The sequence below is a fragment of the Carcharhinus amblyrhynchos genome, chromosome 4 (genome assembly GCF_965287045.1).
Source record: "Carcharhinus amblyrhynchos chromosome 4, sCarAmb.v2.hapA, whole genome shotgun sequence".
In the NCBI taxonomy this organism is placed as follows: Eukaryota; Metazoa; Chordata; class Chondrichthyes; order Carcharhiniformes; family Carcharhinidae; genus Carcharhinus; species Carcharhinus amblyrhynchos.
In genome coordinates this window covers 28,533,749-28,561,582 of record NC_137327.1, presented here as the reverse complement: position 1 = coordinate 28,561,582, position 27,834 = coordinate 28,533,749, and the positions used below count along the sequence as shown (strand labels likewise).

At 39.4% G+C, this 27,834-nt stretch overlaps 1 protein-coding gene across 2 annotated transcripts in view; it reads right to left on the bottom strand.

Annotated features, from left to right (window-relative positions):
• The window catches only part of ankrd27 (ankyrin repeat domain 27 (VPS9 domain)), a 101,603-nt gene that overhangs the window by 61,416 nt on the left and 12,353 nt on the right, over positions 1-27,834 (bottom strand). For both annotated transcript variants that reach the window (XM_080186915.1, XM_080186914.1), the window contains exons 2-11: positions 25,665-25,799; positions 13,337-13,459; positions 12,051-12,207; positions 9,736-9,890; positions 8,317-8,376; positions 8,143-8,196; positions 7,307-7,372; positions 6,950-7,026; positions 3,747-3,868; positions 1,504-1,582 (exon numbers count right to left, since the gene is read on the bottom strand). In XM_080186915.1, coding sequence (XP_080043041.1) covers positions 1,504-1,582; positions 3,747-3,868; positions 6,950-7,026; positions 7,307-7,372; positions 8,143-8,196; positions 8,317-8,376; positions 9,736-9,890; positions 12,051-12,207; positions 13,337-13,459; positions 25,665-25,799 — 1,028 coding nt within the window. The remainder of the gene's footprint in view (positions 1-1,503; positions 1,583-3,746; positions 3,869-6,949; positions 7,027-7,306; positions 7,373-8,142; positions 8,197-8,316; positions 8,377-9,735; positions 9,891-12,050; positions 12,208-13,336; positions 13,460-25,664; positions 25,800-27,834) is intronic.

Sequence of the window (27,834 nt, the reverse complement as noted above, 5' to 3'; positions counted from 1 at the left end):
TGTACGTATGATACTTAACATAGAAACGTGCAAGGGATGTCTTGAGTCAGTTGCAAAAAAGGTTATTAGTGAAATAAAATATATATTTTCTTTGAAAACACAAAGAATTCAAGTATTAACATGCAAACAGTTATGAATATTTTAGTTCCCAATCGTATTAACACCAACAGATCACTATTTTAATTTGAACATTGGGGTACTGCAGATACACATTGTCAAGATTTTCCATCTTGCACTCATCAAGACAATTCATGAGTTTGTTCTTATGCATGGTTTCTCCCAGCTATCCTACCACAAACCAGACTTCACTGAAGATGCTGAATCATTGAAAGTGCGCCTAGCTGACCTAGAGAGTGTGCCTATTACAAGATACGGAATGACTTCGCCGATCTTCACATGCAACATGAGTATCTAGTAGTTTTCAGAGACCTCAAAGTTACACAAACACGTATATCTTGACAAAGGGCTGAAATAGTAATCCTTAACGAGCGTGACTATATCAATGAAATGCATGCTATTCTTAATAAAAGGCCCATTTTTGTATCTATTGCACCTGCCACTTCATATAACTGTACAGCCTTGCTTGAAAGCTTAAAAAAAAGGATTATTGGTTTGTGTAAGAGCAACAAGCTGCCAGATGACATATATGATAGGACTCATCCACACGGTTCACTCAAGACACAGAAGTGATGTCCCTTTACATCCTATCTTGGACAAGATTTTCCAGTCTCCTGTGCCACCAAGACAGGAAATTCCTGCCCGAAGTCAATGGACCTTTAAATGATCCACTAAATTTTCATTCCCGCCCATTAAGATTTCCGTGTTGGATGAGACTGGAACACCTTGGTCCTTTGACAGGTTCTACATAACAGGACTTTGCCAAATGGTTGGACAGGTTGTTACAACCAGTTTTGAGGAGGCTTTCCATATACACTGTGAAGGGTTCCTTCACATTTGCAAAGATCATGCAGGAAGTGCCATGCCCATGTGCTCATTTGACATTGCTAAACTTTTCATCAATGTTCCATGCATAGAAGCCAATAATCCTGGGTGTGTCAAGAACTATGTTGACAACTAATTTAAGATTATCATTCAGATTCACAGTGGGCACAATTACAAATGCTAAAATTACAATATATTAATACATATGGTACATTCGCAGGTAGAAAGAACCTACACACACCCCAGTTACAATGAAAAAAAACAGGTGACAGCCATTCTCTGGCTCATTCCTCAGGGCATCACTTTGACTTGGTTACCATGTCTGGTTTGAATTTAAACAAATCTTGAGAGTTAACCATTAGTCATCTCCATTGCAATACCTCCAACAATCATACAACACTCGCTTCTTACAAAGTATAAATTTTTGCTCCCTTTACATTCGGTGTTCTTGCAAGTTACCTTCGTGAGTGCAAAAACTGAACATTTTTGACAGCATATCTTTTTTCAGCAATATTCAAGTTCTGTAGTACCAAACAACAGTTTGAATATTAATAAACTTACCAGTTTGGGATTTCTGTTTTGACCAGTAAATAAAGCAGGACAGGCAGCAGATCATCAGCAGACATAGAATGTAAGTTAACTAAAAATTAAAAAAAGAAAGTTTTTGACATTGTTTGTATGTAGTATATTTGTCAAGCACAATTGTACACAGTCCCATCAAATTCTTGGACAGTATTTTTAAATTCATGTAATGGCACATGTACTAGTGCATCACAAGACTTGTTTTGCAGTGTAAAAGTCCCAGGAAATTATGGCAAGATTGATTGAAACTATTATTTACATCAAGCCAAAATTTCCTGGGACCTATGTGCTATTCCTCAGTTTCCCTTGCCAAGCAATTAACATGCTATGCAGAACCTACCCTGCAATCTCCATCCCTAATAATTGAAATTAACAGTAATTGTGAATTTGCTGAATTTACACTACTATACTGTGATTGCCACTTAAAGAAAAGCTTGGTTATTTTTAAGTAAACTCTCCCAATTAATGGTACAAGTAAATTATATAATAAAGATTTGAAAACACTATTACATAATCTTTGAAATCAAAAACTTTTTGGCTATTGCTATTTCAAATAGTAAACGTTCAAGCTATAGTAATATTAATTTTGAAATAATGCATGCCAATTTTCTTGTTAGTGCTAATAATATTTCTATTTGGTGTAAAAAGCACCAATATGCGAACACTATATTTACCAGTATATGCTTATCATTAATTTCAATCATTCCAATCTAACCAACCTGAATACCAAAATACATTTATCTCATTAACAGGTTTATTTATTAATTGTATTTACTTTACGCATTATCTTTGGTTGTGTTAAGTAATGCGAATACACTTTAGGAATGGATGTAGATATCAAATTGCTTGGATTACAGCATTAGACTGAGCAGTTATTTGTATGCACATAAATTTACTTATAAAGGATGGCTAGTTAAACTGAAATTTATCTTGTTGTATATTATGAATTGATTTTTTTTCATAGCTGCATTTAATATAAAAAAAGTACAACACATGAAGCAAATTAGGCTCAATATTCTAGTGCAGACTCAAAAATGAACTGTCCAGAAACTGTAAATATAAATGTGTATTTGTCTATTGTTATTTATATCTCTATGGAGCAGAAGTAGAACAAGTTTGTTAAATAAATGTTTAAGTGACACAAGTGCTGATAAATTATAGTGTGGTAATTAGCTTAGATAGTGCCCCCATAAAGTACTACTTTGCCAATTCATTGTAGGTTTCCAACTGGGACAGGATAAATACAAACTAATCAAATAGTTGCATTTTTTAGATCCAACCATGATAGTTTCATTTTTAATGCAGCGAGACCTCCATTCTGCAAAATAGATGCAGACCACTGACTCAGGACATATGGCTGGAATCCCTAGCTTCCATCTCTTTGTCGATGCAAATCATTGGGTGGACCAATTCTGATTGATTGTGGCGCAATGTAAATCAGTTTTCCAACAAAAATTGAGGCATAAATTTGCCATTGAAGGATTGGAGTGCCCAGCAGTCTAAGTTAAGGCATTGTTGTTGCAGAAAATCATGAGTCCTTGTGCTTCATAAATAATGTATACAATATGCCAGAACATTCAAGGAGGAGTGGCAATCCTCCTTCTTACTTTCATTGTATATACCTCACCTGACCCGCTGACCCATGTATGCAGCATGCTTGAGGCCTTAAATCATCAAGTGCAGCAGAATCAGACAAGAGAAAACTATTTTTATGGTACCAGTGGCACTAGCCACTTTGAGGAGCCAGGGAGATGTCAATTTAAAAATATCAGGTTAATGCAGAGTAATTGCCCATTGAAATCCAACATTTAAATTAGTCTGTAATACACTTAAATCTCACACAGGTTAACATTTTTCAAGCATTTGGAACCCCAATGTTATCTAGTTGCACTTTAATCAGCAAAAGGTTAATAACTAGGAGCCAATTTACAACCTTAAACCCATCAAAGCCCTGCTTCAACGTAGAAATAAAAATTCCAGCATTTCAAGCACTTTGTCAACATTTCCAATTGAAAACACTATCCAGTTTATGTAATTTAAAGCAATTGCTGTACAGTCTTTGCATGGAGTCTTGAGAGGAGGGGTGGGTTCCCTCAGCATCTTCTGGGGCACCTTAATGTATACTTATATCTATGATAGATTATCCAAACATGTGGGTGAGAAATAATATAAAGCAAAGCATGAACAATGCTTTTTACCCCAAACATTTTTAAAATACTGACCTCGTTGGCTTGGTGACTGCATGACTGCATGTACCACATTTCGTAAGCAGATCAGTTTAAGCTGCGGGCTAGTACACCTGTTCAGCTGACTTAATTCCCGCTTGGCACGAGGGATATTAATACTGAAATATTAAACAATCATCAGCTTAGAACACTGTTTATATTATCACAATTTTATTAGGTCAAAAATTCACAGGAATGACAATACCGTCTATGATTCAACAGTATTTTTAAAAGTATCAGACTTCAGTTGTTTCCTGCTTTTACACTGATTTATTTAGAGCTCTTCATAGCAGCTATGAAACCCTTAAGTAAATCAGGTGGCATGGAAAAAAAACACTCCAGCTCCTATCACAGTAACGTTTATAACCCGTCCTGCTCGGAATTTTCACCTCGCAGAGTCACTGCATAAGTCAGGTCACCTTCCGATGTATCTGGGGGTACAGGATAGGAGACAAGGAAGAGGGAGCGACAGTATTACATAGTTCCAGGAAACCGAGTACAATGGCAGATCAACTGTTTTGGCCATGCATACATGCTCTGCATATTCCTTCCAACAAATGAGCACCCACACCTGCCTGCTCCGGTAATATTCACCTTCCCTTTTAAAGGGCACACATTCACTCATTGCAGGCTAATGTAGGCTCAAAAGTGTCCACAATGTTACATAAAAGGTAGAAATTTGCAGAATCACAATCTTGCATGGAATTAAAATCAGTACTCAGTTTGGTTACAAATGTCTTCCAATAGGGTTAATATTTTAGTCATAGAGGTTTACAGTATGGAAACAGGCCTTTGGCCCAACTTGTCCATGCTGCCCTTTTATTTTTAAACCCCTAGGCTGGTCCCAATCGTCTGCATTTGGCCCATATCCCTCTATACCCATTGTACCCATGTAACTGTCTAAACAATTTTAAAAGACAAAATTGAATCCACCTCGTCTACTACCTCTAGCAGCTTGCTCACTACTGTGTAAAAAAATTGTCCCTCTGGACACTAAAGAAAGAAGTCCCAGTCTATCCAGTCTCTCCTTATAATTCAAACCATCAAGTCCTGGTAACATCCTAGTAAAACTCTTCTGCACTTTTTCTAGTTTAGTAATATCCTTTCTATAATAGGGTGATCAGAACTGTACACAGTATTCCAAGTTTGGCCTTCCCAATGTCTTAAACAATTTCAACAAGACGTCCCAAATCCTGTATTCAATGTTCTGACCAATGAAACCAAGCATGCTGAATGCCTTCTTCACCACTCTGTCCACCTGTGACTCCACTTTCAAGAGCTATGAACCTGTACCCCTACATCTCTTTGTTCTGTAACTTTCCCCAATGCCCTATTAACTGAGTAAGTCCTGCCCTAGTTCAAATTACCAAAATGCATCATCTCGCACTTATCTAAATTAAACTCCACCTGCCATTCGTCAGCCCAATTCACTGGCCCAAATGATCAAGATCTCATTGCAAGCCGAGATAACCTTCTTTACTTGCCCCTACGCCACCAATCTTGGTGTCATCTGCAAACTTACTAACCATGCCTCCTATATTCTCATCCAAATCATTAATATAAATGACAAATAACAGTGGGCCCAGCACTGATCCCTAAGGCAACTGCTGGTCACAGGCCTCCAATTTGAAAAACAACCCTCTACAACCAACCTCTGTCTTCAAGCCAATTTTATTTCCATTTGGCTACCTTATCCTGGATCCCGAGAGATTTAACCTTAAGCAACAACCTACCATGCGGTACCTTGTCAAAGTTCTTGCTAAAGTCCATGTAGACAACATCAGCTGTACTGCCCTCATCTTGGTTACCCTTTCAAAAAACTCAATCAAATTTGTGAGACATGATTTTCCACTCTCAAAGCCATGCTGACTGTCCCTAATTAGTCCTTGCATCTCTAAATGCTTGTAGATCCCGTCTCTCAAAATACCTTCCAACAACTTATCCATCACAGATGTGAGGCTCACCGGCCCATAGCTCCCAGGCTTTCCCCTGCAACCCTTTTTAAATAAAAGCACAACATTTGCCATCTTCCAATCTTTAGGCACCTCACGTGTGACTATCGATGATTCAAATATCTCTGCTAGGGGACTCGCAATTTCCTCCCCAGCCTCCCACAATGTCCTGGAGTACAGTTCATCAGGTCCTAGGCACGTATCTACCTTGATGCGCTTTAAGACTTCTAGCACCTCCTTCTCTGCAATATGTACACTTCTTTAGACATCACTATTTCCCCAAGTTCCCTAACATCCATGCTTTTCTCAATAGTAAATACTGATGAGACATATACATTTAGGATCTCACCCATTTCTTGTGGATCCGCACTTAGATGACCATAAGAGGCCCTACTCTCTCCCTAGTTACTCTTTTAGCCTTTATTTGTAAAAGCTGTAAAATGCAGCTTATCCACATTCACATCCATTATTCCTTTGATGCAAGTAGAAATATTTGTAAAGCGATTATTAACTATACCTCGGTCAATGGAAAAAAATTCTATTGGTTACTTCAGAATTCATCCTTTTGTCCTTCCTGTGATTGCCTTGTGCCACAAAGACTATCCCTGCCAATGCTACTGGTAAAAATCTGTTGAAGGCTTTGGAGACTGACAGCACCTCAATGCAACATGTCAGCAATGAAAAAACTCACTACTGGAGAGCTATGGAGATAAACTGGTATTCCATTATTAAATTAGAGCTTCCATTCACCACACTGCTATGTTTACATCTATTAAAATTACAACAAACTTATTTAGGATAAAGTAGCAATACAAGGCTCATATCTGCCAAATTAGAAACAGAAAATGCTGAAATAGTCAGCAGATCTGACAGCATCTCTGGCAGTTAATATTTCAGACTGATGATGATCTCTCATCAGAACCACATCTGCCAAAGCCCACTTTGCAGAACACCTATTCAACTGGTACGAAGAGGGGATATTCACTAGCTTTAAAAGGACAACTAAACCTTTTTGAAAAGCAAAGACATTTTTGTTACTGAAAACATTTACAATTATTAAATAGTTTCTATTTCAAAGCAGAAAGCACACGTGTGCCGAGTTTAATATTCAAGGAAAGCCAATAACAAAGCTAACTTGAACGTAACACAAAACTTGGAGCATCCTTAATGGATTTGTGCACAAAAAAGTTCACAAAAATTAGGATTTTACCTATTTCTAGTGGGCACTTAAAGCTACGAATATCTTACCTGAATTGTGACTTGATTCCTAAATCTTTTAATTGAAGGTCTTGCAAACTTCGGGTTGTTTTATTAAAAGCAGCATCCTTCAAATAAACAGACAGCAAAAACATGTAAGGAGTGATAGCATTAATTGTAGTCCATTGTTCAGAATGCTAACATTTATTTATCAAAATATTGCTCAAGATTTAAAATTTCAATGCACCTTCATCTTAAGTATCTATTGAAAGCTATGAAATTTTATCACACGAGAACAACACAAGCTTTAAAAGATTGGATCCAAGTAAAGTGTATCAACTTTATCTAGTTATACTGCAAATAAAACTGCAATAGTGTCAAAAAGATAAGATAAAAAGTAAATCATACCTGACTGGCTTCTATTGATCCTACACTCTTGAATATTTGATCATGGATACCATGAAGTACATACATCTGCAGGATTAATTATAAACACATAACAGTCCCAGCATTCTACTGAACATTACTAAATTATGGGCCAAAATTCTAAGATGCTCAGAAGGGCAGGTACTGACACAGAAGTGCATGAAATTGCATGGAAAGACATCAGGCACGCGTCCTGATGTCACCATGTACTTGTGCGATATTTCAGTTAGCGGGCGCACACGAGTTAGAAACATGCCCAAAAACAGTCAAGCAGGGAACTTAGTCCAAGGGACCAACTGTTCACAATTGGCCCATCTTTTTTTTCTGGCTGTCAAATGGGCCAATTAGCCAGACAGCCTTTACATTTTGACCCCGATCCAGAACAGGATGAAATGTCCAGGCTGAAATAAAAATAAAGGAGGTGTTTAAGGACTGAGGTTTGTATTTGAATGTGCCGCCTAGACACTCTGTACATAGTTTTCCATCACATTTTTCTCCTTGAGACAGTTGCGCAGCAGCTATTTCCCCACCTCCCCTCACCCCACGCACACAATCCAAGGGGGCTCATTAGAAGCACCAGCCTGCATCCTCCCTTTTCTCTATGCCCACCCTCTTCCCACCTTCCCTGTAGCATTCAGCCTTTCCCAGCACATTCCCAATGTTAGCTGCCCATTAACTGACCAGCCAGCATGAAATCATGATCTGGGGTCGACAGCAGCCGAAGTACATTTTGCACCCACCGAGTACGCGCCTGAGGGATGAAAAATTCAGGCTACGAGAAGTGATTCTAAAGATGAATTAAGAACTTGTTTACATACTTCAACAGCTTGTTTCAACAATGCCATTTGCATCTCCTGCTTGATCAAGATTTTCTAAAGATAAAAGACATTACACAAAAGAAAATGTTAGTCAGTTATCAATGAACAGTTTAAAACACATGCATTTTTCTAACTTTCTAAACATAGTGAGGAGGCAGAACAAAAAGAACTTACCAATCGTGAGTCTCTTAGTAGGTATTGAAGGCATTTCGTATAGAGTGCATTTACTTCATCCTGTTTTGTTAAAAATAAAGGAAATCCATTATGTTAAGCTTATAGTCGAAGTGCATTTGATGTTAGCTGCTTTAAAGTAAAAAGTTCACTTGGTGTTGAGTATATATGGGTTGTTTAATTGAATCTACCAAATTAGATTACTACTCATAATACCACTCTATTTATGTAGTGCTCCATACGTCTTCCAACTTCCAGCTCAAACATTAACAGAAAACCGTGATTTACATGCTTGTGGAAGGAAAGCCGGCTGCAGCCCAGTTGATTCATACATTAAGCACCTTGCAGGTTATCGCCAATGTTTGGTACAGCATTCAGGCAAGTAAGAATTCTGCATTTTCAAAACACCAGTCAAATTTTTGCTACATTCAATTTCCTTGCTAAGGGCTACATTTATTTACTATAACCTCTGTGGTAATATCACAGAAACCTGAATATCCTTTATTTGACATAACTAGTTGGTTATTTACACCAAAACCCTTGCTGGGATTTTTATATTTAAAAAGCATGTGTTTTCAAAAACTGGAGATCACAAGTAGAATCATTTTAAAATCTATTTTTATGTTACAATCATAGTGAAAGATATCATACAAAAGAAAAAACAAATATTTTAACAAGTGAAAACAGCCAACATTAAATTTACCAGACAGACTCAAGCCATAGGATAAACTTATCAGAAAAAAAACTAGATTGACATCATAAGTAATAACAACATGAATCATTGTTGAATATGGGCAAATCTAAGATTTGGATGAAATCCTTGTGAACTGCTTCCACAATCCAAGTAATATGAATTCTTTATGAAGACAACCGTTACTATTTTTCTAATTATTGCTGCCAATTTTGAAACAACCAGTTACATTTCCCAAGGAGTTCCAAGGTTAGAGCGAAAAGGTACAGAGTTAGAAAACTAATACATCCTCAGTTTAACTCAGGAAACTTTAAAGAAGAAAGAAAAGTACAAGTTTGGTAGCACTAGTTTACAAGTTACCAAGATGTTGGTGCAAATATTGAATTAAATGCATATTTTAAGTCCTAAGCATCAATATGTATGATTTAAATCATATGTCTAATGTCCCAGCTGCCACTTATTAGAACGTGTACATTTTCTAATGGTCAATAGCTGACAAAAATGTCTGACAAGAGACTGTCACCTTGTTTCTTTCTCTGATCAGTCCTCAACTTGTTAAAACATTATGTACATTGATGTAACATTTTCCATGAACTTCACAGTCAACACTAGCACAAGAAAGAGAAATAAAGATGTCCTTCACCTCTCAAATTAACGTTAATAGTGAAACTGCAAAATAAACCTGACCCATATCACTAGAGAAAACGGAACACAAAATAACAGTTACTAACTATATGATGTCGTAGACTTTTCATTTCAAGCTCTTTAAACGAGTTTCGGAAAGCCTCAATGTATTTATCAACTTTGGATAACTGTCGACCCAAGAATTCTTTAGCATCCTCAAAATTTTTCAAGCAATAGGAATCCACAGGAGCTGGAATTTCATCTAAAAATAAAAAGATTTTAGCAAATGTAAAATGTAGCAAGCATACTGAACAATGCAAAGGATCATGCACTCATTGAACTTTGTTTTTTTTTCATTCAAAGGATATGTACTTCACTGGCTAGGTTGGCATTCATTACCCATTCCTAATTGCCATGAAGGCAGCTGGTGAGCTGCCTTCTTGAACCACTGCAATTCACGTGGTATCTGTACACTCTCAGTGCTGTTAGAGAGAAAGTTCCAAGATTCTGACTGAGGAACATGAAGGAACAGTGATATATTCCCAAGGCAGGATGGTGAGTGGCCTGGAGGGAAACTTCCAGGTGGTGTTGTTCCCAGGTATCTGCTGCCTTTGTCCTTCCAGATGATAGTAGTTGTGGGTTTGGAAGGTGCTGCCTAAGGAGATTTGGTAAACTGATGGCTAATGTGTGTCGGTGATGGAGGGAGATATTGTTTGTCGAAGGCATGCCAGTCACGTGGGTTGCTTTGTCCTGGATGGTGTCAAGCCTCTTGATAATTGTTGGAGCTGTACTCGTCAAGGCAAGGGAAGAATATTCCATCACACTCCTGACTTGTGCTTTGCAGACTGAACAGGTTTTGGCGAGACAGGAGACGCAGGATACCTAGCCATGATCTCTTCTTGTAGCCAGAGTATTTATATGGCTGGTCCAATTCAGTTTATGGTCAACGGTAACTCTTTGCATATTGATTTACTCCTTGCAGATTCATTTACGGCAATGTCATTGAGTGTCAAGAGGCAAATGGTTAGATTGTCTCTTGTTTGAGATGATTACTGCCTGGCACTTGTGACCTGAATGTTGTTTGTCACTTATCTGTCCAAACCTGGATATTGTCCAGGTCTTGTTACACTTGAATATGGACTGATTCAGTGTCTGAGGAGCTGTGAATAGTGAACGTTATGCCATCAGCAAACGTCCATACTTTTGATCTTCATTTGTGCCAGGGATGAGTCCAACTAGCTGAGAGTTTTCGCCTCAATTCCCATTTAGTCCAGATTGGCAACAGTTGCCTGACGGTGTATTCGGTCAAACGTGACCTTGATATCAAGGACTGTCAGTCTCACCTCACCTCTGGAGGTCAGCTCGTTTGTCTATGTTTGAAACAAGGCTGTAATGAGGTCATGAGCTAGGTGGAATACAAACTAAGCATCAGTGAGCAGTTATTGTTGAGCAAATGCTGCTTGATAGCACTATTGATGGCCCTCCCATCACTTTACTGATGGTCAAGAGCAGACTGATGGGGCGATTGGCTGGGTTGCAATGTGTACAGGACACAGCTGGGGAATTTTCCACATTGCCAGATAGATGCAAATTTTAGAATTTCTGTAATAATACGGCAGCTGAAGAGGCCTATTCTGTCCTGTGTTGCATGAGCATGGCTGTCAGAACTCCTTGAAAAGCCAGGCCATTTCCCTGTTATGTCACTTCTTTTAATCATTACATTTGGTTTTGTAATACTAGGTGCAAAGAACAAACTTTAAATATTCAGGGCTGTTGTCATTCAGAAGACTACTTTGGTTCATTCAGTTGAACAGTGCAAAAGCTAGCTTGTAGAAATTTTGCATTTTTATAGTTGAAGTGATGATAAATTCAGTGTAAAAGGCAACAGAGGAAGGGAAGAGCAAGAGATCAGACAAGAAAGCAAACTACGTGGGTGTTGTAAAGGAATGTTACAATAAGACAGTTTAATGACCTTGCCTATGAATAACATTTGAAAACATTCTCATATCCAGTTCAAGCTTTATTTTAAAAGTTAACCACTTTGTAGCAGTGGGAGTGGGGTTGGAGGGGTAGCGATTAGCAGGAGTACTTTGGGTGCCAAGGCTGCTAAGTTGTGGCTATGACAGATACCAGCCGAGTTAAATAAAATTAGAAGATATAAAGTTTAAAATATATTATCGAATAAATATTATAAATATTAAAAGGAGGAAATCAACACATCATTAAATACCAGCCTCTCACTTGGATTACATATGGATAACCAAAATGAACTACTATTAGATGCCAATCCCTATGCAAAACTTTGCTGTCCAATAGCACTTTTTAATGAAAGTGACGGCAACCTTATGCATACACAAGGATATGCTCATCATTTATGAACTTAACATAGGCAAGGAAAGCATACAGATTTTCATTCACTTACCCAGACTGGAACCCTTTTCCAACGGTCGGGCAATACACAAGATACTGAAACTTTCCTCTTTCTCATTGTAGAAAGTTTCTTCAAAAAGGATTCGTATTGCACATGGTGAGCTAAAACCAACACCCAAACTAACTAGGTTTCCTCTGATGGTTATTTCCTGGAATTGCAAATTATTTACAGTGAGGGGAAAAAAAAAATGTTTAAACAATGAATCAAAATTTCCCAAATTATCTACAATATCCATCAGAGTATATTTACCATGTCAACAACAGTTTATATTGATATAGCGACTTAAACATAACGTAGCCGGGGGCAACATCAATATTAATTGTGAAGGTAATAGTGACAATGGAAGTCAAGCATGCTGGGAATTTTGGTCAAGTTACAATTAAACACAGATGCAGATCAGAAAGGCTGCAGTGAATCATGACTTGTCCTGGGAGATATGACCAATACTTCCCATGTTGACCAAATAAGGGTAGATGTTTGGACTATGTTAGACTTGCCCGACGCTGAAGTTTCCTGCCGTATTTCTTATACAGTGAGGCCTGACCAATTTGCTCAAACTGGGTAGTATCTGTTTTCAGTCAAGAAAGCTTAGAACTAAAGGCTTACGGTCAAAATGAGTTAAAGTGTTACAACTAATGTGAGTTTTATTAAGTACTGAATAAAGAGAAATAGTTCATTTAAGTGAATTGAGTCAAATCCTGGCCTTTGGTTTGTCACACTAAGAAAAGAACTGGGCAAAGGTTGAAGTTTACAGTCAGATAACAATAATGAATTGTCCAAGGTACTTCACTGGGGCATTTTAAAACAAAGAAGGAGCCTGAGCCACATAAGGGTCAGATCACCAAAGCTTGGCAAAAGGTTTTAAGGAATTTCTAAAAGAGGAAAGCACGGCAGAGAGGTAGAGAGGTGCAAGAGGTATTCCAGAGCTTGGAGCCCATGTAACTGAGGGCATGGCCACCAATGGTAGCACAACTAAAATTATCCAGAATTAGAGAAAAAAGATATGCGGGTTGTGGGGCTCAAAGAGATTATGAATATGGAGAGTGAGGCCACAAAAAGATTTGTAAACAAATATAAGACATTGCTGTTGTTGGCCACCACATTTTATTTTCATTAGTCTAAATCAACACTGCAGATCAAGGATTATTTTTCCATCATTCTTCAGTAAAATAAACATGAGATATGAGGTAAAGGCAATCTCATTCAGGATGAAAATATTTAAGGTAAACATAACAGGACAGATAAAAGGAGCATAGCATATTAAAGGAACCACTTGCCTTTCCATTTAATGTCCGGTAACTACTACTGGCTGTATCATCCACGGGCTGCAAGATATAAGACTCAAAGTGGGCAGCAGCAAGGCTCCCTCGTGACAAACTGCCTTTGCATGGCACTAGTACCTAAAATCAATGTGAAAATGTTACTTTATTAGGAGCGAAAGCCTTAACAATTAAAACTAGGAAAAAAAGAGGATATTTATAGAACAAACACATAGGGAAACTAGGCTATGAAGCAATTAAAAAAAAACCTTTAGCTTTTCCCCAAAATACAAACGATAGACAATTCCCACTTCAAGTACAGTATCTGAAATAGTCTTGTATATCATACAGACTTGTTGTTCTTCCAGCAATTAGATTGTTTTCTATTGTATCATGTATTCCCACAACAAAATAATACTAAATGTAACCAAAACCATTTAAGTTATATCTTATATAATTTACAGTTCCCAATTCATGTTTCCAAGATTTTAACCAGTTGAAGCTACTGGAAGGAACAATCCTTAAATTCTGAACATCTCCTCAGCCCTCAACTGCACCCCTAACTATTACCGTCCTTAAAATTCCCATCCTGCTGTTTAGTACATATTTTTACATTTTTGCTGCCAGTTTTGTTTACTATTACCATAATTCAACCCAGCCCCTTAGAACAATGTAGCATAAGAGACATTTTCTTTCCTATCATCAACCCAACCAACAAGTTCAGAAACGTGACCATACAGATTGCTGTTTCGGCTCCTTAATAACCAAAAGCAAGAACGGTGCATGCTTCTCCCATTTGCTGACCAATCAATTGGAATCCTACAACTGGCCATAGGAACTCAATTGACATCTACGGGGCATCCAATTTCTATTTCAAGTGTTACCTTGCACACCTAGAATTCAACAGTTGCCACCTTCCAGGGTTGATCCAGTACTCATCTCCCCAACTTTGACTTAACACCCAAAAATAGATACAAGAACTTAAATTGCTCAGCCACTCTTAGTTTCTAGCTGTTTTTCTAGATATTTTGTAAGAGATAATAGGGCCAACATAAACTTTAATACATCTATTCACAAATTCTGAGCACACTTGCAGACTTCATATGCCTTATTGCTACAGGGCAATGTCTTTCAAACTAATTTACCACTCTACAAATAAAGTATACAAAATACTACAACATTAATCTAGTTAACAATAAAATGTTTTGCTTAACATCTTTGTGCAAGATATATTGTCGTGAAAGTGTTTTATGTTTTGCGCTTTCATGGACAACTGTCCATCTCATGGAACCTCACAGGCCTGGTATAAAGTTTAAATTAATGTTGCCATATTTTGTAAGTATCTCATGTTGTTTGTACTAAAATATCTTGGAATTTTGACAACTTATTCACCAATGAGATAAAAGTACTCCTGTCCAAATTTCAAAGCCTCCAACATTCAAATAGCACACAAATTATATAAATGCAAAAATTACCTGGTTCACAAATTTGTCAAAGCTCCAAGACCACATGTGGTACATCCATTTGCAATGAATTCACATTTTAAGGATTACTCTTTTTACATAATTGTGCAGTATCTTTGAGAAGATCCAATTACAAAAGAAATACAACATGTACAGTGTCCAAACTATGTCCCTATGCCATATCCAACCCTTGAATCCTATCAGTCTTGAACAGTTAACTCATTCTTATTTATGTTATATAATTTGATACATAGAACACGGAACATTACAGTGCAGTACAGGCCCTTCGGTCCTCGATGTTGCGCCGACCAGTGGAACCAATCTAATGACCCTCTAACCTAAACTATTCCAATGTTATCCATATGCCTATCCGCTGACCATTTGAACGCCCTTAAAGTTGGCGAGTCCACAACTGCTGCACAACATTCCATGCCCTTACTACCCCCTGAGTAAAGAACCTACCTCTGACATCCGTCCTATAATTACCACCCCTTAATTTAAAGCCATGTCCCCTCGTGTTAGCCATCACCATCCAAGGAAAAAGGCTCTCACTATCCATCCTCTGATCATCTTGTATGCCTCAATTAGGTCACCTCTTAACCTTCTTCTCTCTAACGAAAATAACTCAGCCTTTCCTCATAAGGCCTTCCCACCGTACCAGGCAACATCCTGGTAAACCTCCTCTGCACCCTTTCCAATGCCTCCATATTCTTCTTATAAATGCGGCGACCAGAACTATACGCAATACTCCAAGTGCGGCCGCACCAGAGTTTTGTACTGGAGAGTAAAGTATATGATGCAGCAATGCAAAAACAGAGATCTGAAATGAATGATATCTGTCACATGCCCTTACACATACTTCTCCCATCTTCCTGAAGGCAAGCTGCAAGACTTTAATCAGATGAAGTCAGATATAAATTATTCAGGTATTTTATGTACAACAAAATAATGTGGACAGTAATAAACGTAATCAAATTTCATGTTGATTTAACTAACCACAGCTCCGTCCTCATCAACAAGAGGAGTAGAAAAGCACAATTCAAAATTAGCAAATTGTCTTTGCTTTTTCCTGATAAGAAGTCTCACAACACCAGGTTGAAGTCCAACAGGTTTATTTAGTAGTACGAGCTTTTGGAGTTCTACTCCATCAGATGAGTGGAGAGTTGGGTTCGCAAACACATCACAAACAGAACCAATAAACCCGTTGGACTTTAACCTGGTGTTGTGAGACTTCTTACTGTGCACACCCCACTCCAACGCCAGCATTTCCACATCATAGCTTTTTCCTGGTCAGCTTTCTGATAAAGTCTTCCCATACCACTCCAAGCTATTTCCCTCAAACTTAGCTGGTTGATAGAAAGCAACGGATGTACTATTTTCCATGCTCTCAGCACACAGGAAACCAGTTCCTCTGAATTTTTCATTGTTCAGGGCTAGCAAATCACCTGTCAGCACAACTGGCACCCATCCTCCATGTTTGAAAGTTGTGGATTAAAAGAAAATATCTCCTACAATTTTCAAAACAATTAAGAAGCCTCTGGGATGATTCAACTAACCCTCACCATTTTAATATGAAGTAGCCACTGAGGCTTACATCCCACAGACTGGCTTGTCTGGATTTAATACACAGATACAAAGCCTGCAGTCTATGACTTCTTTCTAAGTCTGTGCAAATTAACTCAAACATAATTAATCTCTAATTCCTTTCATTAAAGAAAGTAAGCTATATTTAAAAAAAACAATAGCAGTTCAGAGAAGGTTCGGAGTTGTCTTATGAGGAAAGATTGGGCCAATACTCATTGGAGTTTAAGAATGAGAGGTGATCTTATTTATAAACAAGATTTTGATGGGCCTGACAGCATTGATGATGGCAGGATGTTTCTTTTCATAGGGAATCTAGGAAACAGTTTAGAAATAAGGTCTCTCACTTAAGACAGAAGAGGAATTTCTTTTCTCAGATCAATCATCTGCAATTCACATCATAGAAAGTAAGGGATGTTGGTCATTGAATATACTTAAGCCTAAGTTAGATAGGTTGTTAATTGACAGGGGAGTTAAGGGTTATGGGAAATAGGCAAAAAACTGCTGTTAAGACAACAATCAGATCAACCATTATCTAACTACATGTTGCAGCTGGCTCAATGATCTGAATGGTCTACTCCTGCCCCTATTTCTTGATATAATATTTATCCACTTCAGAAAGCTTGCTCAAAAAAATTAATTATTTTCTTCCATCTGTAAAGTCTCTGCTACAAATATACCTTTTTTAGCAAACACCCAACATTAAATTTATGATATTTGTTCATTTCTTTATTCCCACTGAATCAGGACCTTTTATAACTAACACTGCAAGGGAAATACATGATTTTTTCCTCTTTATTACCTCTCATAGACCTGCAACATTTTGAAGCTGTGCTCAAGCAGGAATTTTTTTTTCCCCCACCACCTAATCTTCAATTGCCAGATGTGGACTAACTGAATCGTATTAACCACAAAGTTTGACTTCCACATTTTTGTTTTCCAATTGTGTCTCCGTGGAATTGAATTGATTTGTCACATATATTGGGATACAGTGAAAAGTATTGCTTCTTATGAGCTATACAGACAAAATATACCATGCAAAGACTACATAGGTGAGAAGGATAGGGTGCAGAATGTAGGGTGGGACTTTTTGGCCTTGGTCACCCTGAAATTGGAAAATCCCACTGCAGGTCAGTGGATCATTCCATGGTCCATCCCTAGCCCACTCCAATTCCCGCGGTGGGCTGGACAGTAGAATTCGCCCCACATTGTTGCAGTTACAGATAGGGTGAGGAGAAAAGTCAGCTTAATATGTGTAGGACCATTTAAAAGTCTAATGGCAGCAGTGAAGGTGTTCTCAAATCGGTTTGTGCCTGTTTTCAGACTTTTGTATCTTTTTCCTGTCAGAAGAAGGTGGAAGTGTGTGTGTCCGGGGTGCGTGAGGTCCTTGATTATGCTGGCTGTTTTCCTGAGACATTGGGAAATGGAGATGGAGTCAATGGACAGGAGGCTGGTTTGCGTGATGGACTGGGCTACATTCACAATCCTTTGTAGTTTTTTTGCAGTCTTGGTCAGAGCAGAAACCATACCAAGCTGTGATGCATCTGGAAAGGATGCTTTCTATAGTACATCTGCAAAAATTGGTGGGAGTTGTAGTGGACATGCCGAATTTCCTTAGCCTTCTGAGAAAGTAGAGGCATTGGTGGAGTTTTTTCAACTATAGCATTGGCATAGAGGGACCAAGACATTTTGTTGGTGATCTGAAAGCTTCATGTTTCGAGGTGCTCAATCAACTCCATTTCATCACTTTTGATGCAGACAGGGCATGTCCTCCCGACATTTCCTGAAGTCGCCGATTACCTCCTTCATTTTACTGACATTGAGAGATTATTGTCATTGCACCATTTCACCAGATTCTCTATCTCCTCCCTGTGCTCTGTCTCGTCATTGTTTGAGATCCGACCCACTACAGTGGTATCATCAGCAAATTTGAAATTTCTCGTCTTCTGTCCATTGTCATAAGAACTTCATAGCGAGGGGGATTGAATATAAAAGTAGGGAGGTCTTGCTGCAGCTGTATAGGGCATTGGTGAGGCCGCAGCTGGAGTACTGTGTGCAGTTTTGGGCACCGCACCTGCGCAAGGATATTTTGGCCTTGGAGGGAGTGCAGAGGAGGTTTACTAGGCTGATACCGGAGTTGAGGGGGTTGAGCTATGAGGAGAGGCTGAATAAACTAGGCTTGTACTCGTTAGAGTTTAGAAGAATGAGGGGAGATCTCATTGAGACGTATAAGATGATGAATGGGATGGATAGGATAGAGGTGGAAAGACTCTTCCCGCTCAAAAAAGACAGTAGGACTAGGGGGCACAGCCTCAAGATAAAGGGGGGGCGGTTCAGAACGGAGTTGAGGAGGAACTTCTTCACTCAAAGGGTGGTGAATCTCTGGAATTCTCTGCCCGTTGAAGTGGTGGAGGCTGCCTCGCTAAATATTTTTAAGAAGCGGGTTGATGGGTTTTTGATAAGAGAAGGGATTAAGGGTTATGGGGAGAGGGCGGGAAAGTGGAACTGAGCCACGACAGATCAGCCATGATCTTATTGAATGGCGGGGCAGGCTCGAAGGGCCAGATGGCCTACTTCTGCTCCTATTTCTTATGTTCTTATAAGAAGTAGGAGCAGGAGTAGGCCATCTAGCCCTTCGAGCCTGCCCTGCCATTCAATAAGATCATGGCTGATCTGTCGTGTCTCAGTTCCACATTCCTGCCCTCTCCCCATAACCCTTAATCCCCTCTCTTATCAAAAACCCATCAACCCGCTTCTTAAAAATATTTAGCGAGGTAGCCTCCACCACTTCAACGGGCAGAGAATTCCAGAGATTCACCACCCTTTGAGTGAAGAAGTTCCTCCTCAACTCCGTTCTAAACCACCCCCCCTTCATCTTGAGGCTGTGCCCCCTAGTCCTACTATCCTTTGAGCAGGAAGAGTCTCTCCACCTCTATCCTATCCATCCCATTCATCATCTTATACGTCTCAATGAGATCTCCCCTCATTCTTCTAAACTCTAACGAGTACAAGCCTAATTTATTCAGCCTCTCCTCATAGCTCAACCCCCTCAACTCCGGCATCAGCCTAGTAAACCTCTTCTGCACTCCAAGGCCAAAATATCCTTGCGTAAGTACGGCGCCCAAAACTGCACACAGTACTCCAGCTGCGGCCTCACCAATGCCCTATACAGCTGCAGCAAGACCTCCCTACTTTTATATTCAATCCCCCTCGCTACGAAGGCCAGCATCCCATTCGCCTTCCTGACCACCTGCTGCACCTGCAAGCTGGGTTTTTGCGACTCATGCACAAGGACCCCGAGGTCCCTCTGCACCGTCGCCTGCTGCAGTTTTTCTCCACGTAAGTAATAATCCTTCCTACCATTATTCCTACCAAAGTGGACCACCTCACACTTGCCAACATTAAATTCCATTTGCCATTTCCTGGCCCATTCGCCCAGCCTATCTAGATCCTTCTGTAGACTCTCCCCACCCTCCGTACAATTTGCCTTTCCACCAATTTTGGTGTCATCAGCAAATTTCGACACCCTACACTCGGTTCCCTCCCCCAGATCATCTATATAAATGGTAAATAGCTGAGGCCCCAGCACCGAACCCTGGGGCACTCCACTAGTCACCAACCGCCAATCCGATTAGCACCCATTGACCCCCACTCTCTGCCTCCTATTTGACAACCAATCCTCTATCCACGCTAACACCCTACCCCCAACTCCATGTCCCCTGACCTTCTGCAATAACCTCTTGTGAGGTACCTTGTCAAACGCCTTCTGAAAATCAAGAAAGACCACATCCACCAGCTCTCCTCTATCCACAGCCCTCGACACATCCTCATAGAACTCCAGTAAATTTGTCAGACACGACTTCCCTTTAATGAAACCGTGCTGCGTCCACTCTATCAAGCAATTCCCCTCAAGATGCCTCGCTATTTCCTCCTTGATGACGGATTCTAACACTTTACCTACAACAGACATTAAACTAACCGGCCTATAATTCCCTGCCTTTTGCCTGGCACCCTTCTTAAACAACGGCGTAACGTTAGCCGTTTTCCAATCTTCCGGCACTTCCCCGGAATCCAGCGATGTCTGGAAAATAACCACCAAGGCATCCACTATAACCTCCGCCATTTCTTTCAGAAATGTTGTCATGTTTTGTTGTCATGCAACAAAAGATTGTCATAGTGCAGGTAGGGTATTGTTTTATTCATTCATGGGATGTGGGCATCACTGGTTGAACCAGCATTTATTGCCCATTCCTAATTGTACTTGAACTGAGTTGCATTTTCGGCCATTTCAGAGTATTTAAGACTCAACCACATTCATTGATCTGGAATGACATACAGGCCAGACCAGATAAGACTGGCGGATTTCCTTTGCTAAAGTACATTAGCTAACTAGATGGATTTTTCAACATTTCCAATAGTTTAATGGTCAGCATTAGACTAATGATGATAAATTGGGTATCTCATTATCACAATGGGAAAGAGCATTTTTATGATGCATTCCTATATCATGCAAAAAAAGCAACATACATTCAATGCAGAGACTGGTTTTCCGTAAACAAAAGAAATATATTCAAGCTTTATGCCTTTTTAAAATTACCCAGGTGATTAGGGAGCCAATAATTCCCAGTGCTTCACCCAATCAGAATTGACTTGCCAACCAATCAATATCCTTCTCTCCAATAGAATTGTTGTGATTGGTTGAAATTTGGCATTTGTCCAAATGAGTGCGAGCCAAAAGCGTTGGCAACATGTCTCTCTTTTCAACTATTTAAAACAATTACACAGAGCACAAAATTGCTTCAAATTGTCTCCTTTGCAATTGAACTTCTGCTGAATTTTTATTTTAGTAAATTGTCTGTCTAATGTGCTTATATGAGCCAATCCCAGCCCCAGTTTTGTTTTGCTGCTGCAGATTTTTAATAAGTTATGGCATAGCTCATGTTTAAATTAAGACACTTTGCAAACAAAACAGCAGATGGTTGACAGCAAACCTTCACGTATTCCCATTTCTTCAGTTCTCAGTACAAAAACAAGTTTTTGGCAATAGTTCACTGACCCACAGCAAACTGCCATGATATTTTGACTCAGGGCACACACTAGATCCATTTCAGCTGGAACAGGGATCGAACACCATGCTGTCGGCATTAATCTGATCTACGATGGGGGAGCATTCTTAATAAGAGATGAAATTAAGTCAGAGACTTAATTGTGAGAGACAACTTAGGCTCGGATGATGGAAAGTCCATTTGGGTAGAGGTAAAAAAAAAACAAGGGAAAGAAGACATTGGTAGGAGTAGTGTATAGACCCCCAAAACAGTAGCCACAGTATAGGAAAGGGTATAAATCAGCAAATAATGGGAACATGTAAAAAGAGTAGAGCAATAATTCTGGGTGACTTTAATCTTCATATTGATTGGGTTAATCCAATTGGAAAGGGTAACTAGGACAACAAATTCATCGAGCGCATTAGGGATAGTTTCCTAGTGCAATACATCATGGAGCCAACCTGGGAACAGGCTATCTTGGCTAATGGGTAAACAGGCAGGACTAAAATAAATAACTACAGAATGCAAGATCCCCTCTGAAGTAGTGATCATAACATGACAGAATTTAGTATTCTGTTTGAGAGCATGAAACTTGAATCTGAAACAGCTGTGCTTAACTTAAGTTTAAGTTTATTTATTAGTGTCACAAGTAGGCTTACATTAACACTGCAATTAAGTTACTGTGAAAATCCCCTGGTCACCACACTCCTGTGCCTGTTCGGGTACACTGAGGGAGAATTTAGCATGGCTAACACACCTACTAGCACACCTTTTGGACTGTAGGAGGAAACCCACACAGACACAGGGAGAACTTGCAGACCCCGTACAGACAGTGACCCAAGCTAGGAATCTAACCCAGGCCCCTAGTGCTGTGAGACAGCAGTGCTAACCACTGTGCCACCCTAAATAAAGGAAATTACAATAAAATGAAGGTAGAGTAAGCTAAAGTGGACTGGGGGTTATGGGGAGAGGGCGGGAAGGTGGAACTGAGCCACGACAGATCAGCCATGATCTTATTGAATGGCGGGGCAGGCTCGAAGGGCTAGATGGCCTACTCCTGCTCCTATTTCTTATGTTCTTATGAGCAGGAAAAAATAAGCAAGCAGTGGTAGGCATTTAAGGAGGAAATTCATGACTCAGTAAAATTATATCCCAGTAAGGAAGGAAGATTGTAAGAGAGGGATAAATCAACCATAGCTTACCAAAAAAGTTAAGGACAGTATTAAGTTGAAAGAAAAAACATACAAGAAGGTAAAAAATCAGTCATAGTCCCAAAGACTGGGATAAATTCAGAATCCAGCAAAGTAGGACTGAAAAAAAAGAGAAAATAAATTGAGGGCAAACTAGCAAGGAATGTGAAATCTGACAACATGAGCTTCTTTAAATATACAAAAGGAAAAGAGAGGTCAAAATGAACATAGGCCTCTGAGAAAATGAATCTGGGGAGATAATTATGAGGAACAAGGAAATGGAAGAGGAGTTAAAAAGATACTTTGTATCAGTCTTTAAGGTGGAAGATATTCTGAACAGCCCATTAACATGAGGGAGAAAATAAGTAACATCACCATTGCTAAAGAAGTGGTATTAGACAAACTAATGAGGCTAACAGCAGGTAAGACCTCTGGCCCTAATGGCTTGCATGCTGGAATCCTGAAAGAACTAACTACAGAGAGATAATGGATGCATTGGTTGTAATTTTCCAAAATTCCTTGCATTCTGGAGAAGTACCAGAGAATTGGAAAACTGCCAATAAGATATCCCTTTTCATAAAGGGAGGAAAGACGAAGGAAAAAAAAGCAGGTAAATATAGGCCAAATAGCCTAACATCAATTTAAGGCTCAGCTAGATAGATTTTTGATCAGTAAGGAAATCAAGGGTTGTGAAGAAGGGGCAGGAAAGCAAATGTAAGGAATATTGGATCAGCCATGATCCTATTGAATGATGGAGCAGTCTCAAAGGGCAGAATGACTGCTCCTGTTCCTATTTCACATGGTCTTATATACGAGACATTACCTACCCCCCCACCCCCAAAAGCAAATACAACCCTGATTAAAACAACTGAAGCTTCAGCAGAGTTTGGAGGAGGGCAACCTGGGTGACATCACATTTCACAGCTATATGTTCAAGGGATAGTTTCCAATAACATGTATTTTGGTTGAAAAAAAAGGAATCTGAAACAAAAAGAGAAAATGCTAGAAAATCTCAGTACATCTGGCAGCATCTGTAAGGAGATAAAAGAGCTGAAGCCGAGCCCAGGATAATCTTCTGTCAATGCTTGACAAAGGGTCATCAGGACTCGAAACATTAGCTCATTTCTTTCCTTACAGTGCTGCCTGACCTGCTGAGATTTTCCTGCGGTTTCTCTTTTGGTTTCAGATTCCAGCATCCACAGTCATTTGTTTTTATGAAGAAAGAGGGATAGCAGGGATTTTTTAAAGTTTTTTAAAAATGTGATTAAGAGATTGTTCATTATCCAGTTAGGCAAATTATTTATAGTAAACGGAGATGGCATGAATGGAAATCATGTTTGTTAAACACAGTGCAGAAATAAACATTTAACACTTTGTCTTACTGAAACAAACTGCTGAGAGAAGTGGTGAGCGCTGAATTGTTAGGTCCTTTTTATAAGGAAATGGTCAAGTTCCTCAAAGATATTTCCAGTAATATTGGTTATGTCTCTAGTCAGCTGAGTTTCTGATAAATTGTGGGCAGCAGTAAACTCAGTCTCATCGTTTTATTGAAAGCCTGAATAGTTTCTCCTGAATTGGTTTCAAATTTCATCATTCTTTTTTGCTCCCCAGGAGAGCTAATATTAGACGAGGTGGTGACATGGGGGACGGTATGGAAGAGTGGGGAATCCTGATGGCTTTTCCCTTGTTTTCCTATAAATGTTATATCTTTGTACCCTATGTTTAAATCCTGCTTAGACTGATGGAATTAAAGGCCCTGATATTTACAGGCAGGTGGGGAAGACGCAGAGGAACTCTGGTGTGGGGAAAATCAGGCAAAGTCAAGGTACAGTATTCCTGATTTTGACCACAAAATCTCATTATAATTTCTCTCTCATTTCTCTTCCATTATTTGACCAAACCAACATGCCTATGAGCTGCAAAAATCAGCTGCAGGAGGCAACAGGCAATCATGAATGTGAGGTAGGCAAGAGATTGTGATTTCAGGGTCATTCAATCGCAGAATAGATGTACAGCGGGGTCTAAGGTCACCGCCAAGGCAAATTGGAAAGCAGTACCTGATCCACAGGGAGAGATATAAAATGTACTCAAGTTCTTGCGGAACGTTTAGGCAAATGGAAGGTACGTGGAAGTGATATTGAGATATTGCGTATTTTCGGTATGGTGGGCATTCTGTATTATGGGAGTGGCATTTCTGTTCCATCTGGTCCTCAAAGAATGCTTTTAAAGGAATTTCCTTTCTCTAGTCAACAGCACCTGCCTCCTTCTCACTTCTGGGATTCCCAAATTTATATCAGGCCCCCAATTCCACTATGGGAGGCTGACTTGCATATTTTAATGAAGTGTGCCGCCTCTCAATCGTGGTCACTTGCACAACCCAAAACCCACCGTGGTTACATACATAACAGCTTGTGGACACATTCCCCATTTTCAAATTTCTAACCTCCACCCCCCCATCCCAATTCATTGTTTGTTGCATTAACGTTAAAGTCATAGGCCTCCTTTTGCACTGTAGGGATTCTATCAGGTCTGCACTGACCATAATCCCACCCAGGCCCTATTCCCATAACCCTACATATTTACCCTGCAAATCCCCCTGTTACTCGGGGCAATTTATCATGGCCAATCAATCTAAGACACACATCTTTGAACTGTTGGAGGAAACCCGAGGCATCCAGAAGAAACCCATCCAGACACAGGGAGAACGTGCAAACTCCACACAATCAAAGCCTCTAATGCCTATGCAAGGGTGAAAACATGCTTGTGCAGTAACAACCTGGTTCTTAATATGGAACAGGCCAAGAAATCAAATTTAACTAATTCACACCAACTGACATCAAATCAGCTGTGTGAAGCAAAGATGCCATGAGTGGGAAGTTGGAAATTCACATTGGTCTGGCAAGCCAAGTTGAAGCACATACAGACCAGAGAGCTTAACGGGAGCACTGAGACAAAATTGGAAATATTCTAATCCTAGCATAGAAAATTCCTCATCTTCAATACAAAGAAACAAAATAAATGCAAATCATTTCAAGCCTCTTTACAAAAACACTAATGAGATACTCACAATTCCATGCAGTTCTGCTACACGATTGGACATATCAGGGTTCTGCTTCTGTAGTGCTAAGTAGAAAGGGTTTCTTGAAATATCTTCATCGTACATAGCCATGGACACCCAAACACTTTCTGCTGGAAATTTCAACTGTGCAAGAAATAAAACGTTCATGAATGCATTAAGTTGAAGGCCTAGCAATAATACAACAGCTATCAATTTAGTAGCACTAGAAGGATAAGGTGCACCACACTGGCAAAATTGTAGAAAAGAACTCAAAAAGTTGTTACAGAACAAATTACAAAATGTCTCCCAACAAAAGTATAGTTTGCTGCTGCTAGGTTCTCACTTTCCTATGAGCTTGCAACACCCAGTGGAATGAAAAGCTTCTGAATAGACAGCAGCTCAGCAAAAGCATTGTCTGGCACATTCTATGCTGCTGAAAGGATACCGATTTGCACTTTACTGCAATTTTCCAAAAAAAGCATTCTAACTCATGTTAATTAGCCAACAACAGATAATTCCTTTGCCACTGAAACACTTTTAGGGCAGGAAATTGAGGCAAGGCATGGAATTGCCCACTCATTTAAACGTTTTAGAGTACAGTCCAATATCTGCCTAACCAGAATACTGCATTTCTACCACAGCAATGGAAAGCATTGTTGATGCATTCTATACATGATGAATTGCTCAATGGGATCAAAATGTTTCATCTATATTTTCTCCTTAAATAGCTGTACAAACAGAACTTTTATCAAACTCTCAACAACAAGTGTGAACTATTTAACATTAATGGAGCTAAATGCAAGGAATATTAGGGCTTTGTAGTCAAAGTGAATGCAAGGACTAGAAGTTTTCTGTTTTTAAAGTAACAATCACAGTTTTAAAGGGGTGGGAGAGGATGAAGATATGGAAACAATGATTCAGGAGAGAGGTAAGCAATGGTGAAACAGGATAGTTGAGGATTGAGGTACTGATTCAGGAGGGGATCAAGGAAGCAGCGGGCATTTCCATGGGAAAACCTGGATGGAGCCAAATGGAATATGGAGTGTAGCAAGTCCAGGTTAGGGTGGAGAAGAGCCAAGAGACTCTACCACTCTCCTGACTATGCTTTCAGTGTCCTCAACCTCACAAGAACTGTCACTTATTTTCCAAACCTTATATTCTTCAACACCACGAAAAACATCTTCGCAGCCACGGATCGGAGTTCTGCGTATCTGTAAATCTGAATGCTACAGGTTCATGATTATTCTGGTTGCCCACTACCAGGTCTGACCCAATCACTTAAAAAAATCTGCTCTTCTCTACCAATGAAATCATCTCATTACATGGGGATTATTTGAGGGGGCACAGGAAACTCAAAGGCCCATTCTACATTACAAACCACCTCTACCCATTATCATCCTGAATTGTCATGTGCTTATGCATTTCTTTTTCACCAAAGTTGAGGCTATCCATTTAGTGACCAGTTTATATACCAAAAACCAAAAAATGGCTGGTTTCATGAGAAAAGTCATGAACTGGTACAATAAGTACCCAAGATAACTAGAATGTTCCAAACAACCTACACACTGTAGCCTCTTTATACGGGAAACTCGTCTTCTTCTCCACCACCACATTTTTGATTGTAGGTACGTCAGAAAAATGTGGTGGCATAATGCATCCTTAAGACAAGTATATCTTTTGACAAATCCAGGTAGCCAACAAATGTAAAGCATAAGCAAATACAGTGGATCACCACTTCAAATTACACAATTTGGATATAAAGGTTTCCAATTTAAAACTCAGACAATTGTTTAAACATTTCATAGTCAACTAAATATTTTGGAAGTGCAGTCAATTATCATCATGGATCATGGTATTATGCGATAGTAAATGTGTACAAAGCAAGATTCCTGCACAGGCTTTAAAATAAACCAAAAAAAAAAACGGTTTGTCCAGTGAAGAAAAATAAATGTCGGCCAGAACACTCTTCTTTCAATTACTATCATAGGACTTTTCCCATCCACCTCAGGGGGCATGTAGAACATCAATTTCATGTCTTATTTGAAAGTTGGCATCTACTAGAGTCAGATGTACAGCATGGAAACAGGCCCTTTGGCGCAATTTGTCTATGCCACCCTTTTTTAAACCACTAAGGTAGTCCCAATTGCCGGTGTTTGGCCCACATCCCATTACACCCATT